This window comes from Mus caroli, unplaced genomic scaffold, assembly GCF_978045245.1.
Source record: "Mus caroli unplaced genomic scaffold, Mus_caroli_1 scaffold_13, whole genome shotgun sequence".
NCBI classification, from domain to species: domain Eukaryota; kingdom Metazoa; phylum Chordata; class Mammalia; order Rodentia; family Muridae; genus Mus; species Mus caroli.
In genome coordinates, this window is record NW_028227268.1 from 57,213,652 (window position 1) to 57,238,858 (window position 25,207).

A 25,207-nucleotide genomic window follows, 5' to 3' on the forward strand; every position below is an offset into this window, starting at 1 on the left:
TAAGTCTTTCCCTTTTCTCAATGCACATATATTTCTGATTCTGCAAGCCACTATGGGTCCCTGAGGGGTAGGTTGAGAGTCACCCTGATCCAGGACTGCAGGCCCTGCCCTCAGTGCTGGGAGCTGCAGCTCAACCTGTATTGCAGGCTGCGCGTCAGTTCTGGTGGGGGTGTGCACGGGGGCGTGGCGGAGGCGTGTCCGGGGCGTGGCCAAGGCGGCGCACGCCGCGCCCTCAGCGGAGCGAGAGGCCGAGCTTGCTGCATTGCAGCCGCCGCGGCGCCGCTCGGCTCTTCACTTCCAACAATGGCGGCTCCGAGCCCGAGCGGCGGCGGCGGCTCCGGGGGCGGTGGCGGCACCCCGGGGCCCATCGGACCTCCAGCTTCTGGCCACCAGGCGGTCAGCAGCATGCAGGGTAAGGACGATGGGCGCGCAGAGACCCCGGGGCCCCCTCGCAAGGCGCTCGGCCGAGCCGCGGCCTGTGGAGCCGCCGCGTCCCCGGGGCTGTCTGAGGAAGCCGCCCGAGCTCCGCGTCTCGGGCCCGGCCTCGCCCCGGGCTCCCCGCCCCGGGCCGGGTTTCGGTGAACGCTGTGGCGGCTCTGGCTCTGCCCGCTCGGGCACCTGGCGGCCCCCGCCCCGCGGCTCACCTGGCGCCCGCGGGCTCTGGGAACGCGCGCAGCCGGGCCTCTGGCTCGCAGGTCGGCCGCGTCCCGGCCCTCGGCCCCGCCGCCCCCGCGCGCTGCAGTGGGGCCGGCTCAGGGCCATCTTGAGCTTCACGGTGCGCCGCTGGAATAGGGCCACTGCGCTGTCCCCCCCCCCCCCGTCCCCAAAACTTTGCAGGGTGTCTGCGTGGGAGGGGCGGGGGGTTGCGAGGCCCTGGGCCACCTGTAAGGTGGCGAGACAGCCATTGGCCCCGGAGAGGCGTTTCGACCCAGGCCCGAGATGTGTCTTGTCCTCGCATGCAGAAAAGAAAAATCAGATAAAAATAGAAGACCGAGTTGGGCTGAAAGGGAGAGAGATTCAGGAAACCGAATGGCAGAGGTCAAAGTGATCATGTCTGGGCATCTGAGGCAGCTCTCCTGTAATGGCCTTTCCTCACCGGGAGGCCTTAGGAGCTCTGTGTGGGATTTGACAGGGGGTGTTGTGAAAATAACAGGCCCGAGTCCATTTCTTAGGTTTATTGGGGAGATTGACACAGGCAAGCCCAGAAATCTCTTGACAACTTTAGCAAACGACTTATGTTGAATTATTAGAGTCGTTTGGATAGCTTTGGTATCAGTATGATACCAGCTCTTCATAAAGCGCTCCTTGTGTCTAATGAAGTTCAACAGATTATATGTTGAAAATTTCGTGTTTATGCCAGCATACCATGATTTGGGCAGCAGAAATACGATCTGTATTTACATTCCTTAAGAAAAATTTATGGCATAGTATATAAACAGATCGAGCATTTCATTCAGAAGATATATTCTGTACAGGTCCTAAGCTAATTAATTCAAATTTGGTTAGTTATTGGATGTCTGCTATGCTCCATACAAAATACAAGATGGATTTTCTTCATCTCACACCTTTACTGTTTGTTAAGATAATTTGGGGTTCTTTTCTCTTTTGCCCTGTCCACAATGGGTGAGTTAAAGTTTAAATATTTTAAGGGTAGAGACAGAGCCTGATTTGAGTTCAATCCCTGGGATATGCATGGCAGGAGAGAACTGATTTTTTTCAAGTTGTCCTCTGACCTCTACACTTGAATACACAATAAATAACTCAGTAAAACAATGTATATATTTCAGGTGTGTGTTTATGTGTGTGTGTGTGTTTTGAGAGACGTGGCTGACCGTTTGAAAAATCTGTATACATTTTTTTTTTCTTGTTCAGAAAATATTGAGCATCTGCTTAGAGCCAGCATAGAGCTCTGTTTTGAGTGTATAGAGAGAGACTAGTGAGCCCAGCTGTCTCACCTCTGATGGAGCGTGTCCCTTTGAGGATGCAGGAGGGAAGACATGGAGGTAAACAAGAAATTGCTTAAGAAAAATGAAGGCAACGGGCTGGGTTTTGTGATAGACGATTACAGGGCCATCTCCTTGATAAGATGACAGAGAAAGCCTATCTGGAAAGAACAGAGATGGGGCCTAGGCAATGAGAACAGTGAAGAGGGCAGACCATCTAGGAACTCTGAGTCACATGGTCAGGAATTCTGATGTTTACTGTCCATCTCTGCTTTTTGATATCTGGAACTCTACTTAAAAGGGCCCTAAACTGTCTTAGAATTATTGCTGAATTTTTAAAAGACCTACCAGAGAGAGGTTGGGGGGGGTGCAGAGAGGGGAAGAGGGGGAAGTTTTGCATGTATGTATGTATGAACACCACATGCTTGGTGCTGGAAAGGTCAGAAGAGGTCATCGAACCCCTGGGGCTGGCTTTGCAGATAGCTCTGAGCTACCAAGTGGGTGCTGGAAATCAAACCTGGCTCCCTTGCAAAAGCAACTAGTGTTCTTAAGCCCCGAGCCACTCTCGAGCCCCTATTTTGTTTTTGTTTTTATCTTTACTGATATATACTGATATATATTTCCTTGAGGCAGGAACATGCTAGTTATATCCTGTGTTTTGAACTTGTTTTGATTGCTCAGAATAAAGAAATGCTTGAAATGTTTAAGGTGTTGTGTAGCATAATCTGAATTAGCAAACTTGAGCTTAAGTAGCAAATTATTTTTTCTAGGTTTGAGCCAATCTACCCTTTTTTTTTTTTTTTTTTACTGGTGTCTTTCTTTTTCTTCATCATCATCATCTTTTTTTTTTTAAAGATTTATTCATTTTGTGTATATGAGTACACTGCTGCTCTTCAAACACACCAGAAGAGGGCATCTGACCTCATTACAGATGGTTGTAAGCCATCATATGGTTGCTAGGAATTGAACTCAGGACCTCTGGAAGAGCAGTCAGTGTTCTTAACCTCTGAGCCATCTCTCCAGCCCTACCAGTGTTTTTCTTCGGATTTATTTTTATTTATTCTTTTTGAGATGAGTTTTTCCTGTGTTTTCCAGGCTGCCTCCCATTTCATAATCTTGCTATCCAAAGCCTTTCTTGGAGTTGTTCACGGTCAGGTCTTACTGACCAGCAGATTCAGGAGTAGGACAGGATTATAGTTCAGCAGTCATTGAACGATATCCAGGAGGATAGGTACTTTGCTTGACCAAATGCCTTAGTAGTGTTTCACAGCTTGACATCTGTGACCCAACTGTGATACAAAATTGGAAACATTATTTCCATTATATTGTAATTCTTAATGGCTAGAAACTTGGTTTGAATCCCATCCTCATCCTAACTCAACCAGGACTTAAGTTTTTTGTGAGTATAGTGCTTAGCCTCTCTAAACATCTGTTTCTTACTTGGAAAGTAAGAATAGTGCGTATCCCACAGGCACAAGGATAATGTACACAAAGCATGGGACCTGGCATACCGTGAAGATGCCATGCATGTTGGCCATCAACATTCTCATCTGTTATTTCCACTGGACCCTATTTCTTTACCCCATGTGTCCCTAGCCTCTTGTGACCAACTTACACATTTCCTTTCTAGACTTTATTGTATGGGTTGGACACTTCTAATCTGTTGATGTCACTATTTTTCACTACTAAGGGACCCAATTTTTAGAATTCCAGAGAAGAGTTTGTTCAACTTCAAACTCTTAAAACCTTGTTTTCTGGATCTGAGATTCTCAAATGATGATAATGCTTTTTGTTGTGTTTGAGGTACTCTTGTAGCTGTGAATAGGCTGTGGGATGTGGGTAGCTGGAATGGGAATTATAGCAGCTTTGGCTTCGTAACAGTCATCATTTGTTCATTTCGTTACGTTTTCACAGAGCGGTTGTACTTCTCATTTGGCTATTGTTAAAGCATTCTTCCCACAGAGTCTCAGCTAATAGAGAATAGTAGCTGATTTTGCTATTACTCATATGTTTGAGCTTTCATTCATTCTGACTCACTTTGTTTTTGAACTTCCTCATGTCCATATACAGACGTATAAACATTTACAAGCTGACTATGCTCTCCCATCCCCACCCCCACTCCTCCTTTGATTATTTGGTGAGTAAAACTATCAAAATGTAGATCTGCTTGCAAGTTGGGTAAATAGTGTTAATAAAAATAGATTAGACATTAGGATATGCCTTCTTTTGAGTAAGAAAAAATATTCAAATGAGCTATTATTAAATTGTCCTTAATTCTTAATATTTAGTTAGAAATTGAAAACATTATTTCCCCAATAATTAAGAGTTTGAAAAACCACTTCATTGATAGTTTGTCATCACAGACAAATTTAACTGAGGTTTCTTGCATGGTATGGTAGAGACTTTCTAGTGGTGTCTTGAAAAAGCCCACGAATTTAGCCAAGTTAGTGAAAGCATCTCAGGTGCTCAATCTCAGGTGAGCTGGGCATAAGTCTAAGACCTAATGTTCCATAAAGTCACCATGGGCATGTTAGAGAATAGCAAATATTCTGGGAAAGAAAGCTTTCCAGCTGAGAGTTGAGCAACTTCAGCAATGAAAACACTGCATGCTAATTTCTTCTGTGCTAGTGGCTTTACCTTTGCATAGAGCAATGCCTTAGGAACAAGAGTTCAAAGTTGAAAGAATGCTGCATTTAGACTAGGAAAAACCAAGGTTTAGAGTGTACCATATGCACACTCTGCACCCTTGGGAAAAGACCAGATTTTTATAATTTCCCATAATTTCTCATCTATTAGAAGATGCATAGCTTATATAGAGACTGTTTTAAAAATCACATTAGTGCATGTGAAATGTCTTATATCATAAAATATTATGAAATGTAATGATTATTACAAATGATATTGACCTGTTTTAGCTGCTGGTCATTTAATATGTAGTGAATTTAAAAGATTCTTAAAATATGATACATTGAATTTATTATAAAGCCTTAAGGAGACTGGGGAGATGACGCAGTCTGTAAAGTGCCCGCTGCATAAGCATGAGCCCCTGAGTTTGGGTCCCCACAGCCACGTAAAAAGCAGGGCATGGCGGAGTGCATCTATAGCTCTAACCCTGGGAGTCAAGTACAAAAAGATTTCTGGAGCTTGCTCGTCAGCAGGCTCAGTGAGAAATGCTGTCTCAAAAAATAAGTTGGACAATAGTTGAAGAAGATAGTGTATATTGCCTCGTGGTTTATAGATGCACATACATCTGAATGCATAGATGGCCATACATAATAAATTTAAAAAGAAGGCTGTGAAAAAAACCAGAGCCTTAAACTTGAGTAATCGAGAAATATCTCTTTAAAAGTGCTTTTTTCAAAGTGATCAGCATAGCTAAAATTATTATTGTATTTACTTGTTTATATAGATAGGGTCTTGCCCTGTATGGTGACCTTGTGTAATTCTTCTAAGGATTGCATCTACAAGGATGTAGCAGCTTACCCAGCTTAGAATCCCATCGGTTCTGAAGCGCTGAGCCATTTGTAAAGTACTTTCTGTACAGTTAGCTAGAGCATAAATGGATGCTTGATTTTCTTAGTGTATTGATCTAATGTAATTCTTCTCCTTGAATTTTAAGTATAACTGTATAGCATGTGATTAATGCCCACTCTTGGATAAGCATTTTATATATGGCAGTTTAAGTAAAAATATAAGTAAGAACATAAACTTTAAAATGTCCTGAAGGTTGTCTTTTAAGAGAAAATGGGGATTTAAAATCAGTCTGCTTCCTTGCAATATTTAAATATATAAACAAATACAAAAAAAGTTCTGTTTTTGATTTAGTATGTGGTCTAAAGAACGGAACTTGGGATTGGACATGTAGCTGAGTTGGTAGAGTACAACTTGATGTGCAAGAAGCCGTGGTTTCTAGCCCCAGCACCACGTAAATACATGCTGTGATCCAGTGCTGGGATGTGAAGGCAGAAGGGACGAATAGAAACTCGGAATCATCCTCCAATAAATAGTGGGTTCAAGGCAAGCCTGGGATATAGAAGATTGTTTCACACACACACACACACACACACACACACACCCAAAAATTTAAAATTAAAACAACAATAGATACTGACAGCAGACAGTCAAGAGTCCCAAATCGTATAGTTGCTTGTTAGTTTTAGAATACTGTTTCTTTGTATGTACATGTGGTGTGCACAGGTATGTGTATGAGTGTGTGTGTGTGTGTGTGTGTGTGTGTAGTGTGTGTGTAAGGATGTAGGCAGGTGGGGAAATCAACCTGGAAACCTTTAGTTAATGTAGACTGGTTAGCTAATGAGCTCCAGGGAGCCCTATGCTTATTACCTCTGGTCTGGAGTTACAGGCACATGCCATTTATACCTGGACTTTTATGTGGATATTAGATATGAAGCTTGGATCCTTGTGTTTGCACTGGCATAGTTACTTTTGCGTTGCTATGATAAGATACCTTGACAAAAGCAACTCAAGGAAGGAAGGCTTTATTCTGTCTCATAGTTCCAGGGTACAGTCCATCATTGCAGGAGTCATGGAGACAGGGATTTGAAGTTGCTGGCCACACTGTGTTCACAGTCATGAGGGAGAGAGTGGGGGTGCTTGTTTGTGGTCAGCTCACTTTTCTTTTTACACATTCTGTCCAGAATCCTAGCCCAGGAACACCGTGCCCCCTTCATCACCCCCAAGAAGAACCATGTAATAGAGATAATCCTCTACCCAAGTAGTTCTAGTCATATCAAGTTGACAACTGAGATTAACCATCACACAGGGTAATACTTTAATATGCACTTCACTGCCAGCTCCAAATGTCATTTCTTTTACTATTAGTAAATTAGTTCTCCCCTAAAGTGCATGTTGAAATTCTCTTATGAACCTTTAAAAATGAGAGCATATTTAATAAGAATAAGAAATAATCTTTTAGAATACACATTTTCTCACTTTTTGTCTAATGTACCTTAGATGACATGGTGAAAGGAGTCCTAAGATCAGCTAAACTGTGGTGACACTGCAAAGGAGCATCAGCCGGTAGTTAACACTGCCAAGTGAGCCTTTCAAAGGAGAACACAGACACGAGCAGCTTGACTCTTCAGGAACAGCACGTTGTTCCCACCACTAGGGAAGAGGACAGACGTGGATATTGCACAAACCTTTTACACCTCTATTGTATTTCATCTTACTCAAAATTGCTGAAACAATTTTTTTAAAAGAATAAGAAAAGTGTTGCTACATGTATTTGTCTGTGCACACATTTGGGGGTGAGGTGGGGGTTGTACACACTAATAAATAGCATGCTTATATGTATTGAGTGTGCGACTTTGCCAAGAAATGACATTATTAAGTGTCTCTTCTGATTGTTTTTATTTTATGTGTATGGATATTTTGCATGTATGTATGTATGTGTGTAAGTATGTGTATTATAGGCATGCCTGGTGCCTGAAAGACTAGAAGAGGGCATTGTGTCTTCTGGAACTGGAAGATGGTTGTGAGCCACTATGTGGGTGCTGGGAATTGAACCCACTTTAGGGACTGTCAGAGACTCTGCCTAGCAAGAGCCACAGCTGAAATAGTGTTTGTTTTTGCATCTGTTCTTACACCGTAATGTTGACAGAGAAGACTGCTGTGGTGTCAGCAGGTGTGCAGCTTTCTCCTTACTAGCAAGCCTGTTTTGCTTGGTGATTTCTACTTTAGTTCTTTGTTAGGAGATCAAAACTGATTGATTGCATAGTTTGGTCATCTTCCCCATATTTTATATGCTAATCACAAGCCCAGAAATTGGAGTTCCTGGTCCAGGAATCAAGTTCACTGGTTTATCATAAAGAATATTACAAGAGAAGATACCTACAGCAAGATAAGGAGAAGGAGCCTGGGGCTTTGGGTCTCTCTCCAGGTCTAAATATGGAGACTTGTGTAGATAGGGAAACCCAACAAGGCTGGTCTACTTTACAGTTGTGGCCTCTCCAAGGAGCATTTCTCCTTTCAGGTTATGGGTCAGAACTCCTCTGGAATGAGGAAGATTCTACAGGCCACTGTAGGACAAGGGTAGGTCAGAAAAATCCTTTTGTTTTTGGGTGGTGGGGTTTGAACTCAGGTTCTCAAGCATGCTGAGCAGATGATATTTCACTGAGTGGCATGCCCAGTAGCCAGAGATATTCACTACCAAGACTGAGAAGGCTGGGAAGATTACAGCTGCTAAGATCCTATTGGGGAAGAGAAAAATCTTGTTTCCATAGCCCGCCTGAGGGGGAGTTACCAGCCACACATTGTAGTTGGAAGCCAAAATACATATATAGCATGCTTATATGTACCAAGGTGGTAGAATGTGGAGTATGGGGTTGGCCTGAGCGCTTCCTTGTTGCCTTGTTAGGTTCCTGGGAATGTAAAGGAGGTGGGCTTTGTGTAGGTTAAGCTGCTCTGATGAACACCTGCAGAGGCAGAGAAGACACTGCCAGTGTTGCTCATCCAAGGGAGTGACCAGGACAGCTGTGACTACAGTAATGAAAGCCTGCTCTTTCCTGGCACTAGACATTTTAATCAGCCCAGAACACCTCTGGGTCTTAGTGAGTCCGATAGAAGCTAGTCCTTACTTAATGTCACAATTCTAAGTTGTTCCTCCTGGGAACAGTGATACATTGAAACAATGTGGTATTCATTTATATAGCTAGAAAGTAGAGGGTGGCCACAAGGAGAAAAAGAGCTGGCATAAATGGGCTACAAAATCCCATCTTTGAACACAGGGGAAGAATTTGATGACTGCTGTCTGAGTGATGTAGACAACCTGAAATTACTAATTTAGAGAAGATCCCTTTTGATAATCAAAAGGAGATATAACGATCAGGAAAGAAGTCTTGTCAAAGTCACTCTGAAGTACAATGAAAATAGAAAGTTTGGCCAAGTTCACTAGCTAGATTTAAAGCTATAGTGTTAATGCTGTGCATAGCTGTGCTGTCAGAGACATGCCAGGATTTTGAGGTGAAAGTGGGAAGGTGGCCAACAACAATAATCTTTATGCTTCTGCTAGAAGGAAGGATTTGTAACTGAGTTGTGGCATGAGCTAGTAAGGGATCTCTGATTCCTTTTATGTTAGGGTTGGCCTCATGATGCATTTTTGCAGCTGCATGTACACATTCAGTAGCTTAAAGCCCCTAACTGCTCAGATGAGAACGTGTACTGTGCTATACAGCCCACCCAAAGGAAAAGGAGCAGAGAGAATGCAGAACTCCAGAAGGGCTCTACACAGCCAAAGCTAGATTTAACCACAGCTTTCAACCCCAAGGTTACTGGGCATCATCTTTAACTTTAATCTAACCCAAACACTCAGAGCTTAAGTGAAATGACTTAAGTTCCATAGAGGGCCTGCAGTGCTGGTGTGATAGCTGTTGTTTTGTTACTTCTTGTTGAATGCCTCTTAGCTTTTGCTTTTATTTTTACTTACAGTATGACCAGGCTTTTAAAGTACTATGAACCATTTCCCTACCATAAATTCTAGATTTCTAGTCATGATTAGTTAAGAGATCTCAGAATTGAGGGGGAAAGTTAAGAATGAGGGGGAAGTCTGGGATGAGCCCAGGCAGAGAAATCCTCATATTTCCTTTGTGGCTTTATAAGCATTTGGTGCAGTAGAGTCTCCATGCTGTCTCTCTGGTTAGGGGGAAGCAGAGATTTACTTGCCTAGAACCAGGAAAATAGAAGGATTTCCACTGGATTCGTAGGGAGATTGAAATGGAGGGTCATAAAATTGAGTCCTAGGGAGTAGATAAGGATATAAAGAATAAGGTAAGGCTTGCAGTGATCAGTTACTATCAAAAGATTAACCTGAAGTACTCCCTAGAAGGGGGACTTAGTGTCAGTGAATGATAGGGTGGAGTATACAAGATGGGAGAAGCTGTAAATTGTATAAATGTGTGTATTTAGTGGTACTGTACAAGCTACAAAGGTGAAGATGTTGAAGGTGGGTCTCCTCATTGTTTTACTCTAACCATCTACACAAGATCTTTGAGTATAAATGAGCCCAGTGAACTACTGGGCACTAACTACCTGACTTGCACGGGTCTTTCACATAGACACATGGGGGAAAATCATTTACTTAGAATAGTTTTTTTTTTTTTTTTAAGATTTATTTATTTATCATATGTAAGTACACTGTAGCTGTCTTCAGACATCCCAGAAGAGGAATCTCATTATGGATGGTTGTGAGCCACCATGTGGTTGCTGGGATTTGAACTCAGGACCTTTGGAAGAGCAGTCAGTGCTCTTACCCGCTGAGCCATCTCGCCAGCCCCGAATAGTTCTTTTAAAAACACATTTTATTGATGTTTTGAAGAGTAATAGAATTACCGAGGAAATGGTGAAATACCATGTTGTGGTTAATTTGCCGTTTGCTTTCAGAGTGAGTAGTATTTTGTGGACGTAAACAGATGAGGGCTCAGAATTCAGACTCTTAAGTTATCTCCTCCATAATTACATAAAAGGAACAAGCTTATACCTACGTGTCTATACATTCGAACCTTCAGTTGCACAGGTCTGAGTTGATGGCAGACCTTAAAGTTGTGGAATTCTGCTTAGATCTTAGACTATGCTAGTTCTAATGTAGAACAGAAATAACTGATGATGGTTCACCGTTTTCATTCCCAGCTCCCTTCCTCCCTGAGCCATTCTTCAGCCACCCCACCCCCTTTTTAAAATTGATCACAGACTTTACTCTGTGTGTGTCTCCTTGTACTCATTTTGACTCCTACTTTTATATACAGGTTTCAAGTTTATTTATTTATTTGATCTTTTTGAGATAAAGTCTCACTAAGTAGCTGTGGCTGGCCTGGAACTTGCTTTGCAGATCATTCTGGCCTTTATCTCAGAGATCTGCCTGCTTTTGCCTCTGCTTCTGCCTCCCCAGTGCTAGGATTATTGAACCACTACTTTTCTTGCTACATTCTTTTTGTTCTCTAGTTCTACCACCACCACCACTACTTCTCCTTACCCACCCCCCCTTCTCTTTCTCCTCCTCCTCCATCACCAGTACCAGCACAACCTTCTTTTTTTGTCCTTCCTGTAGTAGCCATTTGCTTTGAAGAAAAAGTTAACTGTTGTCTTCACATTGTTGTTTCTCAGTCTCTCTGCAATGCTGATTGGCGTGTTTTTGTGCTGCATCCTGGGAGTGCTTTCCTTCTGACTTGTACTCTAATTTGACTGCTAGGAGGCTGGCTGGCTTTTAGAAGCTCCAGCTTAAAGAGCATGCATATCTAGTTTTCTTCCTGTATTCTGTTCTTGCTGCATGGCTGATGTACATCACCCTTCCTGTAGACTTTGGCTCTTAAGTGCTCTGCTGCCCAGGTTTCCCAGGACTTTGTAACCATGAAGTTTCCATTTCTGTTTCCTTTTTGATTGTCATTTGGGAAATTAAATGGTCAGCAATGGGTTACTTAGTTGTGTGAAAGTAACTATGTAACTGTGTAAGTGGGTTTTCCAGCCTTTATGTATTTTAAATGTAAAAATGTAGCTATCTTCTTAGTCTTAAGGATTTTGGCTACTAGATAAAAGAAAGACTAGTTAAACTTTTTTTCCTTTAGATTTGGCTCTTTACCTTTTTAAAAAAACATGTTTTAATTGAATTTCTATAAACTAACTCTCTTCCCGTTTTGTTTCCCAAAGCCATAATATATCTAAGTGTAGGAAGATTGCTAAGAAAACCACGTGACAGAGTCAGTAAAATAGTAGATAATGTTTTGCAAAGGCAGTGGACTTGACTTTGATTTTTCAAATAGGTTCTTGCTATGTGACTTCAGCTGCCTTCAAACTTGCAATCCCCTGCCTTGCCCTGGAGTACTGGGATTGCAGCTGCTTTACTGTTTAAGAGATTGACTATACTGGGGCATATGACAGATAATGATGCATACAGATAATGATGCATGGATGCAGTGTGTACCTAGGGTATAAGCAGATCCTATGAGACCTGGAGACAGGTTTATAGGAGAGTTCACAGGTTTTCTTTCTGTAATTTCTAAAGCCCCTCTCTCAGCATTTCTAAGGACACCTTTTTTAGGGGAGGGGATAAGGCCCTACTTACTGTACAGGCCAGGTTGGCCTCAAACTAATCCTTCCACCTCTGCCCTCCTGAGTTCTGAAATGACAAAGCACATCATTACCCCAGCAAGGACTCCACACTTCCTCCACCCCACCTACTATAGAAGACTTTTGCCTTTTGTTTAGTGATTTTACTCTTGACATTTGAAGTTAGCAGATTGTCTAGAAAATTTTGTTTTATGTGTTTTAAGTTTTAATAGCTTGTTAATTACTAAAATGTCTTAGTCATAGATAATAATTAGCTTGTTGACCTCTAAATCAGTGTTAGCTAGTGAAATAACTTGTAATATAGTCTGGATTTGTAGGTTGAGAACACTCAAAAATTGAAACATCTTTAAAACTTTCTATTGAATGTGTGGGAAAAATAACGACTAAGATGGTATAAGATAATTTAAACTGTGAGTGCAATGCAGTGTGTCTGACAGAGCCCTCTGCTGTCCTTGTCAGTGTGGTGGGGAAAGTGATTTGAACTGTTCTTGCATTAGTTTTATTCATAGTGTAATATAAAGATGCAATGTCATGTTCTGATTTGTTTGATTTACAGCAAATGAACTGCAACTTATCTCTTTTACTTTAGGCTTTCAGATAAACTTCTGTGAAAAGGCACAAAGTAAGCTAAAATTTTGATATCCTGTTACTTTTTTCTCATATCCATCTTGGTATTGGGAATGTGTCCACTGTTGTTCCAACTAACAGACCATGGGGATTTTGCACTGAAAGAGCTTCCATTTTTCATTCTGTTCCTTCCCACCCTTAGTTACATTCTTAACTATAACTTGTTTTTGTTTTTACTTGAAATTCAAATAGGAAAAAAATGTGTATAGACATTCAGATGCATATGGGCCCAGAAAAAGAAGAAGCTATTCAGATTTAATTGTAATTTAAATCACAAATTGAAAGTTCACCTTTAAGATTGTAGAACAGAAAGCCCATACTGCATGCAAAGATTAGGCTTTTATTTGAAAGGATTTAATGCTTACTTTTTTTTCTCTTTAAAAGAAGTCTTGTTGTCTCCATCTTAATCCAACCCACCACTATCCTCTATTGGGAAGTTAGTCTTTACAGACTAAGTACGTCAGCCTTAAAATATGTAATAAGAGCTTTTATTTGCTAAGTGTTATGCAAACGTTATGTTAAAATGTAAATGAAAACTAAAACTTACTGAGCGTATTAGGATATTAGGATATGGCTTAGCTCTTTGGCCATATAAGTGCCAGTCACTGGGTTTGAGTCCCAGCACCACAATCAATCAGTCAGTCAATCAGTCAGTCAATCAATCAATCTAGATGTTTTGATTCATAGAATATAGAACAGAGTTTTTAAAATAAAAAGTATTTATAAAGTTAAAACAAAATACATTTTGAATTTTAAACATTATAAAATACAGTTTTTTATTTTTATTTTTTGTTTTTTAAGTCTCATCTGAAGGAGACTGCTCTAGTTTACAGGAAGACATTACAAAATGATTTTTTATCTTCTGCTTCTTTGTGTCTGAGAATAATGATGACCATTTGATGTGTATCATTCTTTTTTTTTTTTTTTTTTTTTGTTTTTTGAGACAGGGTTTCTCTGTGTAGCCTTGGCTGTCCTGGAAATCACTCTGTAGACCAGGCTGGGCTCGAACTCAGAAATCCGCCTGCCTCTGCCGTGCTGGGATTAAAGGCGTGTGCCACCATGCCCGGCGTGTATCATTCTTAATACGTTAGTTTGTAGGGAAAGTTTAAACTATTTCTGATATATTTAAGCTTCTTTGTTTGTTTGGGGAGAGGGTTCAGAAAGCTTAATTTTTATTGGCTGGATATTGTGGCCATTTTCTTTGTAATGCATTGAGCACAAGTTTATTTCTTGAATGGGTTACCCAGGATGTGAATATGTGCTATCTGATAGAGATGAGCCAGCAATATACTAGTATAAAAGTTTTTTAGTAGGCACTTCATTATCTTCCTGTTAGCTTAAGTACTAAACCCAAAGTGTAAATGAATTCTTGCCCATAATGAACGTACAATTTTAAAAGTATGAACTTGTAGTTTCTATTTTATGCTATCCTGACATCCTAATACACTCAGTAAATTTTAGTTTTCATTTCCATTTTAACTAATGTTTACTTAATACTTAGCAATTAAAAGCTCTTATTACATGTATTAAGGCTGATGTAATTAGAATTTATTATTGTATTCATTGTTTTCTTTGCCTTTAGTTCTGCTGTGACAAAAAACAAGAGACACATGTTTGGATTAACTCTAATGTGTGCAGTTCTGTAAAGAGCTCGTAAGATAGGTTAGCAGTACTTGGGGCTCTGAGTGGCTCCACCCTCTCCTGTTGCTGCAGCTCTGCATTCTCCACTGTTTCTGGTGACTCCAATAAGAGAGGCTGAGGCCCCGAAACTGTGGGAGCTTAACTGAGTGTGCGGAGGGCACATGCAGGCACACTTGTATGCTCACCTTTTCCGACTCCTGCTTACCTAAGTCCCTGCTTTCTCCTGCCTTCCCCCAACTCCACCTTTATCTTTCCCACCTCTTTTATTGTCTGCCTTTTGAGATTCAATATCATTATATTTACTTCTTCATGAGGTACACATGGACACTAAGAACTGTATAGTGAGTGAGATTCCTGTACAGAAATTAATAGAAAGAGGCACCTGCCCTTGTGGCCTCACAGTGTAGTGGGCAGAGTTGACTCCCCACTGATTATCAATATCCAACACTGATGCTATGTGCAGACTGCTTAGAAACTGAAGCCCGGGTGAGAATGGTAGCAGGAGCTGATGTGTCCAGGACGCCTTTGTTTCTGCTGACTTCAAGAACAAATAGGCCTAAGGATGTATGTCTCATAGTCACTGCTTGCTTGCTTGCTTGCTTGCTTGTTTTTTCTTGAGATGGGGGTGGGGCAGGGTCTCACTTTGTTGTAAAAGTTGTCTTTGAACTTGGTGCTCAACTGGTCTTCCTGCCTCATCCTTCTGAATTGTTGAGATTGTAGGTATGTTCCACTTTGCCCCTTGCAGTTGCTGCTTTCTGTTGAGAGCTGGAGGCTCAGGGATCCTGCTATGGGCCTAACCTATGACTCTGGAGGATTCAGGACAAAAAATGCACATGTCAGGGATAGGAGGGGGAGTAGGAGAGTTGGGGTGGCCAGCCTTCACCCAGCAGCATTCATTTTTGTACAGATCATTGCTTATATTTTAGGATAAGGATAAACTTGTATCTTAATACCTTTTCCTGTGATTTTTACAAAATAAAACAATTAAAGTGCAAATTCTGATGTTTGCATCAGTCTTCTAGTTTGCTTTAGAATACAAACATTAAGTTTGTTAAAGTGATCACCATTTCTTTTCTTTTTTTTTTTTTTTTTTTGGTTTTTCGAGACAGGGTTTCTCTGTATAGCCCTGGCTGTCCTGGAACTCACTCTGTAGACCAGGCTGGCCTCGAACTCAGAAATCCGCCTGCCTCTGCCTCCCGAGTGCTGGGATTAAAGGCGTGCGCCACCACGCCCGGCCACCATTTCTTAAAAAATTAAGAATTTAAAAACATCAACTGAGTAGGTTTTCTGTTGATTCATACTTTTCCAGAAGTGCCAAAGGATGTTTCCGAGTTAGGGAAACGTTTACTTCATTAACACTGTATATACCACATAGTAGTTGTAGGACAGGATGTAGCAAAGAGCAGAAAATTAGGCATTTTAAAGGTGCAGGTGAACAGTAATACCCAATCCTCCATCACAACCAGGACTGTTGTGTTCTAACCTGACCATGACTAATGGAAGCTCTGAGATATTAATGTCCCATTATTTGACATGCACAATTTTTGTTCTTTATGTTTCTACATCACGATTCAAATCTGTTGTTGTTGTTGCCTGTTTTATGTTAGTGAAAGTTTACTGGGAATGTGTATATGTATGTTTACATATACAGGTAATATGAGATTCAACTTTTAATTTGGGGTCCAAATTTTGGTAGAATCTGAATATTCACTTTATACCTCATGTTTTTTAAGTAAATTACAGTTTGTGCATGTCTGATTTTTATTTTATAAATAAGATGATATATTTATTTTAGACAATAAAAATAATTTATGATAATTCTGTTATATTTCTGCTAATACTGTTGGATCATTGAATTTTTTTTGAATTTAAAATTACTTGAAGGAGAAATACCTTTACTTTTGTGAGAGTTCTAGATGTATAGTTTCTGCATTTCCAAGACTGAATTTCAGTTAGAGCCTACTGATTAATCTTGTTAAGAGACTGCCATTGCTCATGTAAATATGCTTCTAAAACCAAGTTTGAATGTATTTATTGTCTTTATAGATGAACCTCACAGTATGATCTGCTGGCTTTATAAAACCAAGTCTCGGGAATGAAGGCAAACGTTTACTTAGAAATATGTTCTTGAAAAAGTTTTGTTTTGGTTTGGTTTTTTTGTTTGTTTGTTTTTTTTCACAGAAATCAAGCTTGCCTAAGGTCTGCCAACCAGTTGACTTTGGGGTGGGTAGAGGACAAGAGTGATGTCTGTCGCAGATCCCTGGACATAGGGTTTTTCTCCGGAAATACCTGAAATTCTGTGTTAATCACATCAGGAGCATTTAGGAGGCAGTCCCAAAAATTTAGTTTTTATATCATATCAGCCCATAGCAGAAGACTTCTTGGTCTCTAAGGAAAGTTTGGCAGTATTATTTTGGTAGTTTTGCCTTTTACACTTCGGTTTGCTTAAAAATGTCCTGTCTTTTAAGAGTGTTTTGCTCGAGAATGTTTACATAGCAATAGAATATTACCACTCCTACTGCTCATGTCCCCACCCATAACCCAGACTTCTTGTAGCTCAAGCTGGCCTTGGGGTTTTGCAACCACCCTTTTCATTTCAGCCTCCTGATGCTGGAATTACAAACCTGTTCCATGCTCTTAGTTTCCGACCAAACAGTTACATAGAAACCTATGTGCTACAGAGGTGACTGTTGTCCCATGGTATTAAGTGAAATTAGACTACATTGGTAGTCATTTTTGGTGACACTACATATTGATGTACTGGGGAAAAGTTTATGTGTAGGAGAGAGTCATTCTAGTGGCTGATTCTTCTTATTGTATTTTCTTTTTTCTTTCTTTCCTTTCTTTTCTCTTCTTTCCTTTATTTTCCTCTCTCTCTCTCTCTCTCTCTTTCTTTCTTTCTTTCTTTCTTTCTTTCTTTCTTTCTTTCTTTCTTTCTTTCTTTTTTTCTTTCTTTCTGCCAGGATCTTGCAGTGTACTGTAGGCTGGCTTGAACTCAAAGTTATGATCCTCCTGTCTCAGCTTCTGAGTGCTGGGATTACAAATACGCTGAACCTTTATGCCTTTAATTGTGGAGCCTTCTTCTACAGTAATTATCTCTTACTGTTTTTAAATTGGTACTAACAAAAAAGACAGTAGTGAAACCAAAGGGAGTATGTTTCCTCAATCTTTTCAGTCTTCATAGTTTTCTGACCTGATTAGAGTGTTTGTAAAAGGTGTTGTTTTGGCTTTATTGATGGGATGTAGAGAACCAGGGAAAAGTAGTGGAGGGAGGGCCAGTTCTTCATGTTTTCAATAAAGGCTTAAAAACCCATTTCTTTAAAAAAAGATTTTTATTTTGTCTTATGTATATGTATATGTATATGTATATGTATATGTATATGTATATGTATATGTATATGTATATGTATATATACCTACTTGTCTGTCTGTGCACCATATGCATGCAGGAGCCTGTAGGCTAGAAGAGGGTGTTGGAGCCCCTAGAACTGGAGTTACAGGTAACTGAGTTGCCTGATATGGGTAGGTACTGGGTGCTAGGAACTGAAGCATAGTCCTGTGTAAGAGCAGTAAGTGCTCTTAACTACAGATTCTTCTCTCTGGCCCTGGCTGATTACATTTCTAAATTTGTATTTATTTATTTATTTTTTCATAGTAAAAGTCTTGCAGCTAGCCAGGCAGTGGTGGTGCATGCCTTTAATCCCAGCACTCGGGAGGCAGAGGCAGGCGGATTTCTGAGTTCGAGGCCAGCCTGATCTACAGAGTGAGTTCCAGGACAGCGAGGGCTACACAGAGAAACCCTGTCTCGAAAAAACCAAAAAAGGTCTTAGAATTCCTAGAATGCATTTATGGGATTTATGGGTAACAAATAGTGCTCAGTTGTGTTCACTAAGAAATGAAAGTCTTATTTACATCTTTTAAATTTGGAAGCTAATGACTAAACTTTTATCATTTAGAAATTGTTGTCCTAAGCTTTTCTTAGGAAACAAAACGAACACATTTACTGCTTTGAGTATTGGCATAGTTTATTTACGTTGATATAGATGATGAAGTTAGTTGACAAGAGGTTTTTGTAGAGCTGGCTTATGAGCTATAGAGGCTGATCCCCGGTATATTTATCCTGTTGTCTTGGAACCACGATAAGGTGTCCATGTACAGTCCTCCTGGAACCAAAGCAGCAGCAAAGTGTTTGTGGCCTATGGGCAGAGTGAGGTCTCTTTGTTCCCTCTGTATGTAATACGCTATCACAGAGATGTTGCCTAATTATCTGCGACCTTGGAAGTTGTTAGAACATGAACTCTCCCTAAAAATTATTTTTGTTGCCAGAAGGAAGATTTCTAATGGTCATTCCATTTAAGTCTATGCTATTTTTGAAGAAGGAAAGTGTTTAAGTGGGATTCTCTCAGAGTTTTCCTTTATGTGCCTGTTGATATTACTAGGCGTCTGTCGGACTTGTGTGGCCGGATGGATGAGAATGGAGTGATGTTCTAGAGGCCTGTCTCAGCTGCATTCCTAGTTAGAGCTTTCATGTTTGCTTACAAATGGAGGATGGGGTTTTTAAATAAGGTGTGGTAAATGCTAGAATTCTTACTACGTGGTTTTCTGAGTGTTTTCCAAATTCAGACAACCATTTCCAAGGAGGTAGGCTGTCTTGGTATTGATCTTCTTATCAGGTGGGACTCCCAAGCAGACATTACCAAAAGTAAGGACTAAGAGTAGACAAGTATATCTCTCCTTTAGAGAGGCCCTCATAACATTACTCTCTGCATGATTAAGGCCTGTCTGTAATTGTGTCTGTGTGCTGGAGACTTTGAAGCTGAAATAAAACTAGAGTTTCCTTTGAAGAACCAGATATTTTTAGAAAGTGAACATGCATACACAGGAATGTGCTAGAAAGACTAGATGATGATGGTGATAGAAAAAGTACATGATAGAGTAGATGATGATGAAGAAGAAGGAAGTCATTGATGATGATAATTATGTATATTGAGACAGTCTCACTACCCTGGCCTGCTCCTTAATCAGGTGTTCTGTCCCCTAATTTAAAAACAAAACAAAGCAACAAAACAAAACAAACAAACAAAAAAACCCAACCCAAAAATCTTTTAGTTCCTAAATCAAATCAAAAGTCACATAAAGTGAAAAGACATTACTGGAACAAGTTGAACGGTACAAGTACAAGGCTGGTTCTTTTGATTCAAGAGACTAGCCTTTTCAGTTTTCTTATTTTCTCCTTTCCTAGTGCCCAGCAGGTGTCATTAACTGTTCAACAGTAACACTGTTAGTCGCCTCTTTCTTAATACTCGGAGCAGCATGCTGACTTTGAAGTATAAAGTGTGTCCCCTACAGTGTTCTAAAACTGCCTTAATCTTTTGCTTTTCCTTCTTGGGTCTTGAGGGGGTATGTGACAAAAAGAAGCCTGTCAGGGTCTCCTGTGTACTGTGCACGTGAAGCAGGTCGGGTGCAGTGTGTCCTCTTAAGAGTGCCATTTACCCCTGCTATTTTTAATGTAGTCTAAACTTTTCAAAACACTAATTCCTAGAATGCATTTATGGGCAACAAATAGTGCTCAGTTGTGTCCACTAAGAAATGAAAGTCTTATTTACATCTTTTAAATTTGGAAGATGTAGTGATTTGAATAAGAATGGCCTCTGTAGGCCAACACGTTTATGTTTCCTTATCAGGGAGAACACTAGTTGAGAAGGACTAAAAGGTGTGGTCTTGCTGGAGGAAATATGTCACTGGGGGAGTGAGTTTTAAGGTTTCAAAAGTTCATGCCAGGTCTAGTCAGAGTCTGTCTTTTTGTCCGTCCATCTATCTGTCTGTCTATATCTATCTATCTGATGAGGATGTAACTGTCAGTTACTGCCCCAAGGACATGTGTGCTGCCCTGCACTTGTCATAGCGATAATGGACTAAACCTTTGAAACTGCCAGCAAGCCCCTAGTGCTTGCTTTCTTTTGCCTTGGCTGTGGTATCTTTCCACAGAAATAGAACAGTGACTGAGACAGGAGGCATTGAATAAGGGTCAGAAGAAGCTATTTGCATTGTGGAAGGAGCTAGAACAGTACTGTGGTAACTGTTTATACATACACAATATACTAAGTTTGCACAGTTGAGCCCACTCCTTTCCCCCTCTCTTTTGCCTTGGTAATAACACTGTTAGATTTTAATTTAATTAGACTGTGTTTTCTTTCCTTGAGCAAATAGTGCTTTAACTGTAAAATTGTCTACATCGTAAAGCGTGCTTTATCCTAGTCTGTTTGCTAATGAAGTTCATGTAGAGTTGGGAAGTCCAGAAGAGTTAATTACTTAATGACTGGTGGGAATCCCTGTGGTAATTGGGTAAATAAATAAAGTGGATCACATTCACTTTTGACAAGAATCTCACTTTCTTACATGGTTAATAATATTATACTAAGCAAACATCCTAAGGAGGAAACAGTCAGACCTGGAGGGTTTTGGTGGCTTCTCAGCTTATATGCTGCTGGGATTATTTTACCTTCCAGCCAAGTGCAGGTCTTAGCCCTGTTACCTGGACTCAGTGGAGCTGCAGGCCAGTGTGCTTTAGCCAGGAACATTCTGCTTTTTCTTTATTTCATTGAACAAATATTTTTATCCTATCATGGCACATACAGTTTTACAGTGTTGATCGAAAAAGCCATGATAGAAATGTGGTTAAGGTGCTAAGTGTTCATTATGAAGAGTTATGTGGCATAGAGTATAGTTCATTGGTATAGCCCTCTCTTTCCATTATGTAAAGCTCTAGGTTTGATCCCAGTGCTACAAACCATTCCTGCTTGGCCTTAGGGCTGACAGTTAGTGTTGGGTGACATGTTTCTGTTACATTAATGATTATAGTGTAGCCAGATCCAACCAGAGACACACTGTGAAATATGACAAACAAAAGAGCATGGATATCCAGGTTGTTCTAGCAATTATATGAAAATGTGTATGTTTGTATTTTTAAAGACTCTAAAAGCCCATCTTCTTCTCTAGGCTTCAGTATGACTGTAGAAAACTATTTTCTTTTAGAGAAATTTGGAATAAGTGACAAGGATATTGTAATTTAAAATAGAAACAATAAGTGCTGCATATAGAAAATATGAAACAAGGTTTTGATATGTATGTGTGTGCATGTATGTAGATGTATGTGTCCATGTGTTTACTTGTGCATGTGGAGGCTGGAAGTGAACTTCAGGTTTTGTTCCCAGGTCCTATCTACTTCCTTTCATAAGCCAGAGTTTCTCATTGATCTGGCACTAAGTAGGCCGGTCTTGGCTAGCAAGCATCATCCTCTCTCTTCCTCCCTGGTGCAGAGATATAAGTGTGTGCCTTTTTGCTAGACTGTTACAGGCTCTCAAGATCAGACTCAGGCCCTCATGCTTCCATGATAAATGCTGTATTGACCAAGCCATCCTCTCAGCCTTCTGAAGTAGAATAGTTAAAAAGGGGGAGAATTTATAATTCTAGCACCTTCAATTGTGACATTTTGGAGAGTGGTGTGTGTGTACATGCACATCCATATACCAGTGGATCCCATAGTGATCACGTGGAGGTTTGAGGAGTCTCTCTTTCTACCATGTGGTTTCTGAGAATTAAACTAGTTTTATCAGGCTTAATAGCAGGTGTCTCTCTTGTTGGCCCAATAGTTTGTTTGTTTTTTTTTTTTTAATTACTGGGTTTTTTTTGACAATAATGCAGTATTTCAGTTATGGATGTGCCACAGTTTTTATAAGTAATGCAGTGTAACTATCACTGCTTTGAACAATTTGTTTGTGTAATTTTTAATATCCTTAGCATAAATTTGTAGAAATGGAGTGATAGGTTAGTCAAGGATATTTTGAGATGTTTGCTACATGCTGCCGTTTGAACCAGTTTACACTTACGGTGACAGTGTGCTGAAGGTTAATATGTCTGCATAATACCAAGTGCTGAGACAGGTAAGCTAATGACATTTTGTACTCCTGGCAGATGATACGATATGGTGGGAACTTCATTCCTCAGATAATGGCAGATTGGACAAGTTTAAAGAGGATGCCTACTGCTGCATTCTTTTGCTAATATTGACACCAGGATCTATTTACTCATGGTGGGAGTAAAGGTTCTCATTTGTTTTACTTTTCTTACTGCTATGGCCGGAGAGAAACAAGAGTAAAGGGAGAAAAGATTGATTTTGGCTCATGGTTTAAGATGGTTCAGCCTGTGGTGGCTTGACCCTTTGCTTTTGGACAGGCCAGTTATTATAACCGTGGGAAGATATGGCAGAGAAAATTCTTCACTTCTTTTCAGACAGGCGGCAGAGAGAAGGGAATTCAGCATGCATTCATTTAGAAAGTCTCTTATGTGGACAGCATGCCTGGACCCCTCATCCCTGTGGGCAGTGATACTTCATTTAGACTCAGACTAGTTCACCTCGGAAGTAATAACAACCCTTCTGCTGTCTTCTCCTGGTAAAGCCACGCATGCCCCTAAAGGCATTGAAGACCTCAACTCTAACTGTAATAGGTATGGTTTTAGCCATGACTTTCCCAGGTTTTGAAATGAATAGTGTTAAAGATATATGGGTTTGCTGATGTTTTATAAATTGTAAATAGCCTTTAGAGATAGAATTTATATTGTCCAATTCTGATCATAGATAATAGAGTTTTCTTTCTTATGATGTAGTAAGAAAAACTAAGCCTGTTAGGTTGAATTGGAGGATATTGAGATACCAGCAAGTAAAAGAATATAATTTGAATTCAATAAATGCTTGCTAACACTCCCTTTGTTTTAGGTACTTATCACATATAGCATATTTGCAGATTTCAGAGGTAAATCAAGATAGTTAAAAATTAAGAGGGTTTACAGTTGAATCACAGGAACAACCCCTTGGGGGTGGGGGAGTCAGAGGGAGGCAAGGTGGACCAGTGTGAGCATAGTCTCTATGAGGAAAAACCTGATGGTAATGATGTCTGGGCACGGCTGTGGAGCTTCACGCCTCTTGTGTCCATTTGCAGAGGCTAGAGTTGATGTCAGATGTGCTCCTTACTTGCTCTTTCCCTCAGGTTTGAGACAGGATTTCTCATTGAACCTGGAACTCACTCGTTGGCTAAGCCAGTGAGCCCAGGTATCCTAGGGCTGTAGGATGACAGCTCTGCACCTTTCTGTGAGTGCTGGGGACCTCAGCTCAGGGCCGCATGCCTGTGCAGCAAGCACTTCAGCCATCCAGCCAGTCTTGGTGGCTTTGAAACTGTACATGATGCTGGTTCTTAATGAATCACGAGGAGAAGTGTTTCCCTCATCTGTAGAAGGTGGGTGAGAGCTGTTTTCAGTTGCCTGGGTGACTGGGACTGTAGACTGATACATGACTAGGACACTATCACCATTGGGAGCTTCTGCATTGGGGGCTTGAGGAAAGCCAAACAGGAAGGTAGGTGAAGCTAATTGTGAACATGATGTTAAAGGCTTGTGTTGCTTGAGCTTGTGTTGCTAGTTTAGGGAGACTATTTAGGGTTCTTTATCCTCTTGCTTAAGCTAAGTAAGGATGGCTATTGTTTCCCTTTATCTTCAGTGTTCTCAGTAATTGCTCAGAATTACAGAGAAGGGCATTTCTATGCCTCTCTGGATCCACTTGGGTAAATCTGGATCTTCAGAATCAGTGGATTTTTTACAATATATTTTTCATTTTTGAGAATTTCATATATCTGTATAATACACTTAATGTATTTTAATCATATTCCCTTCTCCCCCTTTCTGATTCCTCCTGGATCTCCAATTTTCAGATTCATGATTCTTTGTAACCTTAACGGCTCTACACTCCTCAATGCCTTATGGGAATTTTGAGGAGAACATTATGTATAGGCGGAGTAAAAGCTCATTTTAGATAGTTTAGGGCATTCTCTTGAGACAGATTGAACAACAAAACTCTTGAGAGTGAGGTCTTGGGGCTGGGGCTGGGGCTGGGGCTGGGGCTGGGGCTGCCAAACTGCCTAGGCCAGCTGATAGGCCAGGCATGGTTTAATTTTTTTTTAGTATTAACAAATGTTCTTACATTCTAGAGTCATGAGGAGAAAAAAAAATTAGTCATTGTTTTTTTCAGCAGGGGTGGTGCCTAGAGCAATTCTTGGGAAGGACAGACACTGATCTATGCATACACTAGCAAGTGCAGTGCACACTCACATTTCTAGTACAGTTACTTGAGCAGCTGAAGAGGAGTTATCTAGGGCTGTGTGTGTCATGTCTGTTCTCAGGTCAGTAAGCTTGGGAAACATTTTCATCTTCTGGCCCTTGTCCTCTCATAGAAAAACCCTACTGTGTAAATATAATATGGTTCATGATTTCAGCTGTCATGTTTAAGGGGATATTCTCTTTATTTCTATTGGCTTGTTACTACTTGGCCATGGTGAGACCACTAAAAGGGTATTGTCATAAACATGGCTTTTATCCATTATGTTCAATTCTGTGGTATAGCTCTTGATCTCTTTCAAACTAAAATCTATATAGGCTTTTTTAGAAATATAATTTATTTATTTTTATTTTGTGTGCATTTGTGTTTTACTTGCTTCTGAGGGTATCAGATCCCCTGGAACGAGAGTGACAGATGGTTGTGAGCTGACATGTGGGTGCTGGGAATTGAACCAGATCCTCTGGAAGAGCAGCTAGTGCTCTTAACTGCTGAGCCAGTCTTTCCAACCCTCCATAGAATAACACCAGCTCTTTTCTACTTGTGAAAAATCATTTCAGTTTTGGTGTTTTGTTTTTGGTTGTTTTGAATTAAAAAGTATATGTGGTAGTGTTCTGTGTGTGTGCGTGTATTGCATGTGTGTGTGTGTGTGTGTGTGTGTGTGTGTGTGTGTGTGTGTGAGAGTGTGTATGTATGTGTGTGTATGTGTGTGTGTGGTTTCAAATATCTGAGGGTGTGGCTTTGGGACACTTGA

General features: G+C 40.5%; 1 protein-coding gene across 2 annotated transcripts in view; it reads left to right on the forward strand.

Moving 5' to 3' along the window:
- Positions 1-238: 238 nt before the first annotated feature.
- Positions 239-25,207, forward strand: part of Map2k4 (mitogen-activated protein kinase kinase 4) — a 95,814-nt gene continuing 70,845 nt past the window's right edge. Inside the window, exons 1-2 of one of the 2 annotated variants that reach the window (XM_021176401.3) lie at positions 239-412; positions 12,610-12,642. In XM_021176401.3, the coding sequence (XP_021032060.1) occupies positions 304-412; positions 12,610-12,642 (142 nt within the window). In that variant the 5' untranslated portion in view covers positions 239-303. The remainder of the gene's footprint in view (positions 413-12,609; positions 12,643-25,207) is intronic. The other variant, XM_021176402.3, reaches the window with a different exon arrangement.